This window comes from Choristoneura fumiferana, chromosome 28 (assembly GCF_025370935.1).
Source record: "Choristoneura fumiferana chromosome 28, NRCan_CFum_1, whole genome shotgun sequence".
Taxonomy (NCBI): domain Eukaryota; kingdom Metazoa; phylum Arthropoda; class Insecta; order Lepidoptera; family Tortricidae; genus Choristoneura; species Choristoneura fumiferana.
Window position 1 is genome coordinate 2,088,150 of NC_133499.1, and position 10,762 is coordinate 2,098,911.

Genomic DNA, 10,762 nt, shown 5'->3' on the forward strand with positions numbered 1-10,762 from the left:
GGTTAAGGGAGGCAACAGGCAACCCTCGCGCCGGCAGCTTTCTCGCGCAAAGAATCTCAATCGCAGTTCAACGCGGGAATGCTGCCTGCGTGATGGGCACCATGCCAAGAGGCCCACCTCTCTTTTTTAATTAAAGTTTTAGTTTTAGTTATTTTAATTTAATAGTAGTTTTAGTCCTATGGATATTTCGTATTTTCCTAAAAACTGTTAGTAGATCTTAGTAGATATTATAATAATAACTTTTTCATCTCTCCTGTTCGGAAAGTTTAATTTTCATGAGTAGATAGCCGGGTGGAAAATTGCGTTTTCATCTCTAGGGTGGAAAGTATTCCACAGAGTCGAAGATAATTAAGTTACATCAATGACACTTTTTTTTCACGTTTTGGCATGGCCATCTAGATGCACGTCGTGACCAAGGAGCTTATATACAACACTGGAGGTTGAACGCCGAACATCCGTTTGAAACAAGAAATTTGATCTTTATTACGTCACGAACATATTCCATCTCTTTTTTTTAGTTAGATTAAAGAGATGGAAGTCATTCGTGAAATGTGAGAAAAAGAGATGGAATATATAAATAAGTAATAAATAAGGTCAAACTTCTTCGTTAGCGCGTTCAACCACCAATTTTGTATATAAGCTCCTTGGTTTTGTCCAACTCGATTTTTTTTTATAATTGGCCGTGGCAAGTGTCCAGTTGAAAAGGTATCGTTGGAGGTTGGATATAAGTACATTCAATTTATTATTATTCTAATTGTTTTGTAGTATTTTAATTTCATCACAGTCGAAATGAAAAGTAGTGTGTCTAACTCGGGTGAAATTAAGTAACCATTTCCCCTCGAACTATTGGCGATCTCACTTCGTTCGAGCGCCAGAAATATCTCGGGGGAAATGGGTCACTTTCCACCCTTGGTTATCAATCTACTATTGGTTTTCCATTTGTTAAATATAGATGAGTGCTTGCTTAGTCACATTTTAATTCAACATTACATTATGTACCTAAGACAAAGAATGACTAAGATTCCAGCAAATGAACAATAGCTGACTTATAGTACTTGTGCAGTTTCCTTATGGTTTTCACGTAACAAACTTCTGAATTTTCCTCAACTGGAATATAAAACCAAAAGGTCAGCTCAACATCTTTCTTTGGAATATATATTTTTTTAATCTCATTTTCTTTGGAATATTTTGATTGAACATGAAATTACTCCACACTTTGAATATCGATCAATATATGAAAATCATCATTATCATTATCAACTGTAGGACGTCCACAGCTGGACATAGGCCTCCCCCATATACCTCCAGTTGCTTTGCTTGGAATTGACTTGCAATTTTGCATACATGTAAATCTGGTGACAATATAATAATCTCAACGGTTAGTGGAATCGACTTGAAATTTGATATGAACCGTTGAATAGTTCCGTTCTGCGGACACCATCCTGGCCGGATCACCAGGATGTCACTGCTAGATTATTGTATTGTCATCAGATTTACATAAGAATGGCAAATTTTAAGTCAATCTGACTACTGGAAGTGCGTCAAATTCACCTTGCAAAATTTGACCCGTATGTACATACATACATAACAGTTCATTATACATACATACATACACACATTCCAAGTTAAATAAAAGCTTGTAAAGTCCAGTTATGATCCACACAATCAAAAATAACAACGAAAAAATGTGCAGAATTTATAACACTTTGCCAGGTTCGATTCCCGGTTATGTATGAGAGTTAAATCAAAACTTTGAATGCCATTTTTATTAAATTTAAAATCTAATTCTCCCTACTGACCCATTTGGATTGATCACCCTGTATTAACGAAGGAAGGATTACGATTATTACTATAAAATATAATGCGAGCCACACAAAATTTATGTAATACATAATAATATATGGCCTGCTTTTGTTAGCATGTGTCTAGTCATTTAATTTTCCTTCCTTAACTGTGGTAGATAAAATAGGTCTTTTAAAACCATTAGGGGTTTGCTGAGACGATTTTTCGATTCAGTGATTTGTTTGCGAAATATTGAACTTTAAAGTGCAAATTGTCATTAAAATCGAGCGTCCCCCTCCCCCTCTAAAACCAAAACCGGTGGGTGGAAAAATTTGAAAAAATTCAGGGTGGTAGTAAGTATATCAAACTTTCAAGGAAAACTATAACGGCTAAGCTTGCTTGCGAATAATTAGTAGTTTATGAGAAAATAGCAGCCTAAGGTATAAAATATACCTAAACTTGGAAGATTCCGTATAAAATACGAAATCCTTAAAATATTACTTAATTTTTTCGTCATGGCTACGGAACCCTATTTTGGGCGTGTCCGACACGCTCTTAGGTGGGTTTTGCTTTATATTAATAACAGCAACAGGTAGACGCTTGAAATATTCACAGAATATTTAGTTGAATAATCCCTTAAAAAATAAGTGATTAAATTAAAATAAAATAAATATTTAAGGGGGCTCCCATACAACAAACTTGTTTTTTTACCGTCCTTTTGCTAATGTCTAATTTTGTGTAATAATGGTACGGAACCCTTCGTGCGCGAGTCTGACCCGTACCTACTTGGCCGTGTTTATTTGTATCATACATACGCATAAAGAAGTTATTATATACATTACCAGTTGTATGTTGAATCCATAAGTATTTGTGCAGTGTTTATTTTTGATGCTTCAGTGGTTAGTGGTTAAAACATAAAACTAATTAAGCACTAAAACTTGTGCAAATTGGAGTAAGAATTTGAAAAGTTGGAATCAGTTTGCTTGCGACGTATCTTGCATAGGTACAATGGAAAATTGTTTGTCTTTATGGAGATGCTTTAGTAAGTAAATTTAATAATTTAATAGTCGGTACTTACCTACGTTTTATCCTTTTATTACACGAGCAAATTCTTGAGAATTTGCGAAATTTGCTATGTGTAGGATATTGGAGGCTAAAAAAATGAATCTAGCTTGGTCCTATCTATGGGAAAATGCGTATTTTCGTATTATAACGTTATTCGTTATGAAAATTTATGCACATGAGACTGGTATTTTGTTTTAACCCCCGACGCAAAAAGAGGGGTGTTATAAGTTTGACCGCTATGTGTGTCTGTATGTCTATGTGTCTGTGTGTGTGTCTGTGGCACTGTAGCTCTTAAACGGGTGAACCGATTTGAAAGCGGTTTTTTTTATTTGAAAGCAGGTTTTCTAGCGATGGATCTTAGACATGTTTTATCAAAATCGGTTCAGGCGTTTCAAGATCGTCAGCTCTTTTGTTCGCTGCGGTAGGAATCTTAGACGCGATGGGTATTTACTTATTTTCAAACAAATGTGGGACCTAAAATTTGAAACACAAATGTATGCTATATAACTATCCAAGATTATGGAATTCTTGGCCTGATGCTGCAGCCAAGATATCTTGCACACCAGTATATTCTTGAAAAAATAATAGCAGATATGTTGTGTTTGGATTAGTCTTGATCAGTATTTGATTCTACATACGATGCAGTGGTGGCAACAGTATGAGCTGATGCTGCAGCCAGGATATCCAGCACACTAATACACTTTATAAAAAATATTAACACATATGTCGTGTTTGGATTACTTTTGATCAGTATTTGATTCTACGTACAATGCAATGGTGGCAACAGGATGAGCTCATGCTGCAGCCAGGATATCAAACACACTAGTATACTTTAAAAAAAAATATACCAGTTTAAAAAACATTAAATAAAAAAACTTAAATTTAAAATTTATAAAACTCCCGACACGGAAAAATGCCAGCAAAAATATAAAAAAACGCCCAAATAAAACGCTGCCAAAAAAGGCAACTAAAAAGTAAATAGTTATTTGTGCAACAATTGAGCAAAGTTGTTTTTTGTTTCGAGTGTTGATTTTGAATCCCGAGTAAGCGAAGGATTCTATAATTGAATCACGAGCATTAGCGAGTGATTCTAGGTTAGAATCCTGAAGCAGCAAGGGATTCAAACATACAAGATGCAAAAAGACTTTGGTCTCGTGTGACACATACAATTTTTCACCTCAGCAAAGTTTAAATGTAAAATAAGAATAAAACCACATAAACCTACCTGTTTACAAAACAAACACAATTTTTAAATATAATCCGATTATTAAGAAACAAATTTATATAATAATCACATTTAAAACCCTTACTCAAAAATTATACGAACAGTCGCGATTACATCTTTGAAAACATTGTTGAAAAGCGGTAAATAGAGAGGTTTTGTATTCGGAACGAAAAAGTGTCCAGTAAGTAGGTACAATACAGTTTTTTTTAAAGATTAATTTTTAATACCATAAATTTAACTTAAAATTGTAAATTCTATCTTTCGCTTTTTTCGTGTTGAAGTGAAAGAGACAGATCAAATTGAAGTTCAAATATTTGTAATTCCGTGAGTGGACCCAACACTATCTTCAGCTTTAAAAAAATAATTAAAAAGTTACTTTGTCTCACGGAGTGTGCAAAATGCTACTTTGCTCATTGATTTCTCATAGCAAAACCTGCCTGTTTGAGGTGCTGAGGTGAAATAATAATTATGCACTACCTAGCTGTTGCCCGCGACTTCATTTGCGAAGAATTCGTTTATCACTATCCCGCGGGGACTATGCTGATGTTTCGCAAAATTAGCCTAAGTTAATTTAGTATAAGTACCTAGTTATATTTTTTTATCTATGCGTCGTCGGTGTCGGGGGAACGCTAAGGTTAATATTTAAAAAAATACAACATATGTACTTTAGTTTCTGTTAACCTTAGCGGTCCCCCGACACCGACGAAATGTGGGTGTAAAAATTTGAAAAAATTCAGGATGGTGGTAAGTATATCAAACTTTCAAGGAAAAGTATAACGGCTAAGTTTTCTTGAGAATTATTAGTAGTATTACTCTTAAATAGCAGCTTAAGGTACCTAAACTTGGAAGATTCCGTATGAAATACGAAATCCTTAGAAAAATATTACTTAATTTTTTCGTAATGGCTACGGAACCCTATTTTGGCCGTTTCCGACACGCTCTTGACCTGTTATTCTTATCTATGGGAAAACGCGTGTTGTCGATCGTTAGGAGTGGAAGCTAAGCTGGCCATGCAGATACAATTTCCATTAGAACTAATCCCACTAATGTAATATAAAAAGGTTGTGAGTGCGTGTATGTGTATTGTTACTCTTTCGTGCTAAAACAGCTGGACTGATTTGGGTCCGCTTAAAGCAAAGCTGGTCCCATATCTAGGACTTATCAATAAATTGTGATGATTTTGAGTGTATTGATGGTTGAATATTGGAAATACCAAAACTTCTTACTCCCACGGGAGCGGGACAGTCCCATCTAGTTACAAAACAGCTATTAGAAGACATAATTCTGAAAGCTGAATCACAAGACTAAATTTTAAGGGCAACGTCATCTGAAATTGAGTATTTATTACTAAATAGTTCAGCTACTCGGACATAGATGGCGTTATCCGACATATTCCAGCATGTAAACGCAATAATGAATAAATCGTATTTAAAATTAACATTTTAACTTACTTATTTTTTAATTATTTCAGCACTTGTCGCATTGTGCGGCGGGAATGAGTTAACGCCGGTGAAAGTCCTGTACAGTAAACCATATACAATGACCGTAGTACTTGAACTAATGAATGTTCCTATAGAGGTCACCGGTTACGTAATTAACGAAAAAAGTGAGTAATTTTTTTTTCATCACACTTGCTCGTAAACAGTGCCGTAACATGCAGGCTACCTTGGTTGCAACCCCCCAAATAAAACCCTCGACCTTAATGTGCTTCTCATGAAGCCCGTGGTCGGTAAATTAATCATTGCCCGTACTAATTTTCTTGTCATGAAGCCCAAGGTCGGTAAATGAGTCAGTGCCCGTACTGATGGTGCTGCGCGCGCTCCTGCTGCAGGACCACATGCACACGCACGTTGCGGGGCATGCTGCGCGGGAGGGGTAGGGGGAGGGTGACGCTGCCAATAGCGCAGCCTAAGGTATCGCCAATATTTGGAACAATTATATTTTTTCTTTTAGAAATATAAAATTTTACTCGCAAATGTGATGAAAAACATTGTATGTCGCACGGGCGGTACTAGAATTACGGACATCGACTCATTAAAGCCCTCAGTCTTCGACTTCGGGCTTCTAATAGACTCTCGTTCGTAATTCCTTATTTACCGCCCTTAAGACACAATGTACTATACTGAGAAGAGTATTCTACTAATGAGTATTTTACAAATTTGACCAAATATATACTAGTAATATTACGCATTGGCTTATCGGTGATGCGAACTTGGTAATTCAGTGATCATCCTCATCATCAGCCTACAGCAGTCCACTGCTGGACCATAGGCCTCTTCCATGGCGCGTCACAACTCACAACACTCTGTCTTCAGCCCCTCGCATACTCCAATGTGATGGTTCGGTCTGTTCGTCGGTCTGTCAAAACCCTTTTCTCGGGAACGCGTAGAGGTATCTGGCAAAAATTATCACCTAATGCTTATGCCTGCAGCCCTTGAAGCTGTAAAAAATAAAGCTTCTACACTAACGCAATCAAAAGATACGGCTGATTCATTTAGGCACTGCGTAGATCAAGGCGGCATAGTATATTTAAGTATTTTTTAACCGACTTCAAAAAAAGGAGGAGGTTATCAATTCGGTTGTATGTTTTTTTTTTTTTTTAATGTTTGTTACCTCAGAACTCCGTCATTTATGAACCGATTTCAAAATTTTTTTGAGTTCGTCTAGGAATGCTTTCAATTAGGTCCCATAAGCAGCAAATTAGGATCTGATGATCGGATCTTAAGGAAATCGAGGGAACTCTTCAAATATTGTAGGGACACCTATGGTAATTTGGATATATTTAGCAGTAACTCGTGCATTTGCTCTTGCTAATCATAATTTGGTGAAGTGGAACTGATGATGAAGACCAGATTTGACCAACGGAACTACTACTATCAATAACAAGTATTTCACGGGTTAAATTTAAATTATCATGATTAATATACTTACCTAGATAAGCAACTAAGAAGAAGCTTTAAGTTAATGATTCTTTCGAACTGATCTGATGCTGAAGCCAGAAGGTAGGCGACGGAACTCTGTTATAAAACAACGTAACTAAGTCGTGTTTGGGCTTAATGGAATAGTTGTGAGATGTTCTTTGGCTACGAATCACTAAAAAGTGAGAAATAAAAAAAATTTAACAAAAAAGTAAAACCGACTCCAAAAAAATAAAAAATAACAAAAAATGGAACCGACTACAAAACCCTTGAAAATATTTTTCTAGGTAAGTAGGTACGTACTAGCTCGAAGTCGGTGACTCAGCACGACCCAGCAGGAGGGATTGAAACCCATAGTATGTAGGTGAAGTAGACGACTATTGTGAATTGTCCCACTCCTGCTGGCTCGTGCTGAGGCACCGACTTCGAGCTAGTACGTACCTACTTACCTAGAAAAATATTTTCAAGGGTTTTGTAGTCGGTTCCATTTTTTGTTATTTTTTTATTTTTTTGGAGTCGGTTTTACTTTTTTGTTAAAAATTTTTTTTATATCAGTGTTTGATTCTACATACAATGCAATGGTGGCAACAGGATGAGCTGATGCTGCAGCCAGGATATCCAACACACTAGTACACTTTAATAAAATATATAACAAAGTTTAAAAAAGATGAAACACATAAAAATACATTAAAATTAGACTAATTTAAAAATAGTAATAAATGTAAAACAAACTAATAACTAAACTATAACTAAAAGAAATTTGAAAAAGTATCTCCCCGCGGCATGGACCCAAAGATGCTGGCATCATTTCCTCGCTGTATAGCAATGCTGATACGTTGTGCGAGGAAGCTGCCAGCTCTACGGTCCCCTGTGGTATCTGAGAGACGTTTGGATAATTCAAAAAGATGAAATAAAGAATTTAAATTGAAAATTTAAAAAACCCCCGACACAAAAAAAAGCCCGCAAAAATAAAAAATGAAACGAGAAAAAACGCCGCCAAAAAGACAACTAAAAACTAAAAGGAAGTAAATAAATCTAGTGGTCTAGAACTCTATCAAGAAGCTCATTTAAGGTTCAACAGTCGGGACCCATTACGAAGATTTTTTGAGCTGGTTACGATTTGAATGGGTCCCGACTGTTGAACCTTAAATGAGCTTCTTGATAGAGTTCTAGACCACTAGACTTATTTACTTCCTTTTAGTTTTTAAGGCAGTCGGGTTTTTTGACTTTTTAAATTTAATGTTTTTTTCCTGGCATTTTTTTCGGGGGTTTTTTAAATTTTCATTTTAATAATTCATCCATTGTGTTAAATATTTTATATTTTAGAGGAAAAACCAATCTGATAAAACGGAAAAAATCCTCGAGACTCCATCAACGATCTATTTACATACAAATTTTTATGGAACCCTTGATGCGCGAGTCCGAATCTCACTTTTCCAGTTTTTTTTAAGGCCGTTAAAAATTTAATGTTTGCAGAAAGAAACAAGTCATACAACGAGGTCAAATCCGGTGATAATTTGCCAGCGGAGTATTATAAAGCAGGGGAGAAAAGAGAATTAATTCTGCCGTTCAAAGTGATTCTAGAAAAATCTAACAGCCATACAATTTACGAAGTTTTTCTAAAAGCAAACGGCGTTTATTGCAACAGGGCACTAAATCGAGAATTCCTCCAAATAGTCTATACTGAGAAAGAACAATCTGGTAAGTTGGTTAAAGTGATCCTACTTCCTTTTGACCCAGTGTAACATAATCCTACTTAATATTATTAATGAGAACGTTTCAAAACGCTAAAATGGCTAGACTAGACCGCTGGATATCTGGTATAACACAAAGGCAACTTTTTATCCCGATTCTCCTACGGGATAGGATATAATCTTGGAATACCCAACACTGGGCTTAGATAGAGCCATGAAATACGGCATGGTTGTTTTGAATGCAAAGTCAATGACAATGATTTCGGGAAATTTTGTTTGTTACACCTCACGCTAGAATGACTACATGGATTTCGATGGAATTTGAAATCTATATGGAGCCATGAAATTTGGCAATGTTGCTTATAATGCAACGTCATTAACGACCACGATGTAATTTTTGAGAATTTCCTCGGGAATTTTGTAAAATCCCAGAATTTCAATTCTACTGCCAGATCTACATAGTACCTAATGATTTACGCGTGCGAAGCCGCGGGTAAAAACTAGTAAGTAATAATTACAAGCTTTTATTTAACTTGCAATGTAGGTATGTATGCGTATGTACGGGTCAAATCTTGGAACTGAATTTTGACCCACTTTCAGTGGTCAGATTGATCAGGTGACAATATAATAATTTGGCAGTGACAGGTAGGTATTAAAGGAAAATTTAAAATAAGTTTTTAGTAAAAAAATATTTTTTAATACTTACAAGCTTTTTTTGCTGAATGTATTTATTCTTGACTGTATGTATGTCACATGGTACCTACTTAGTCCTTGAAAACTTTTATGCAATGATATGAAATGCAGGCGGAGGCATACATTTGTTACTTATCTATCACTCAATCTCATGCCTCCGTCTGCATTTCATAACATTGCATAATTGACTTGAAATTTGGTATACATATATATATGTAAGTGAACGACAATGCTAGTAAAGTTAGCAAAAAGTACAGTCAGGTGGTTAGTATTCTTCTTTTTTTTAAATAATTTTATTTTACAGTTGATATACTATCCAAGATAACACTAGACTGGAAAAATGAATGCCTCAACACTGCCCCTAAGGAAACTGGTAAGACGCATCATAAGAGCATTTCTAAAAAAGTTTGTACATTTGCGTTTGTCATTGTCCTCTGCCGATTTATTGCTTTCTTAAATCACGAGGCCACTGCAATTTTATTTGAACTATTAAACATAAAATTCGTTTCATTATCTTAAACTAACAATTAACTGTCTTAAATACATATGTATTTGATTATTTAAAATCATATTTTTAAAATAATCGTCCAGTACAATATTGTATGAAAAGTTAAATGTCCCATTGTAAATTTCGAACCTTAAATATCATTTATTTAATCAGTTTTAAGGTCTCGATTCAGTGGTCTATTTTTATTACCTTCTTATAGTCTCAGCAATCATTTTCTACATGTTTTTCATATGATTGTCTAAGAAATATATTTAAAAATTAAAAATTAACAGTTTGTCCTACAAAAAGTTCCTATTTTGATTCCAGTTTTTGTTACTTACCGCATTTTCGTCCTTAAAAGGTATTTCTACAAAATTTAGTAGATTCTTCATAGGAAGCTGGGCAACACTAGCATCATTTGGCATCTTTAACAGTAACCGTCACATTTCAAAAATCGAACTGCTGGTTGAAACAAGTGCGTGGTTGGTCATAACTGAAATAAAAGTCCACTTTTTGTTACTGGAAACTTGGGTAAGTTTTGATTTTTATTACTTTGACATGAATTAAATTTATTAACACTTTATCAAGATTTGTATGCTTAAATTCTTTGCTCAAATTGTACGTTATATTTGCTTGACGAGTTTTAAATGTGTCGGGGTACCATATCGTTACTTCCTTTTTTGTACTTTTGAATGGTAACGTATGGCTAGGAAATGGGAGAAGTAACAAAAAGGATCACTAAGGCAGTGTGTAGACTATTAAATTTAAGAATGTCTTTTGTTTATTTACATGAAGATCATCATCATCATTGTACATCTATTTCTCTTGTTAACTGATTTCATTTCATGTTTTTTTGTACAATATTAAAGACTTCTACATACATACGTCAAAAGTTAAT

The 10,762-nt window shown here is 35.0% G+C and overlaps 1 protein-coding gene across 1 annotated transcript; it reads left to right on the forward strand.

Annotated features, from left to right (window-relative positions):
• Positions 1 to 2,639: 2,639 nt before the first annotated feature.
• Positions 2,640 to 9,750, forward strand: LOC141443906 (uncharacterized; the record flags this gene model as incomplete). The annotated part of the gene is given in 4 exon segments (XM_074109279.1): positions 2,640 to 2,824; positions 5,544 to 5,678; positions 8,467 to 8,691; positions 9,682 to 9,750. Coding segments are annotated over 4 exon segments (463 nt in total), but the record flags the coding sequence as incomplete, so codon positions are not given.
• Between the last annotated feature and the right edge of the window lie 1,012 nt (positions 9,751 to 10,762).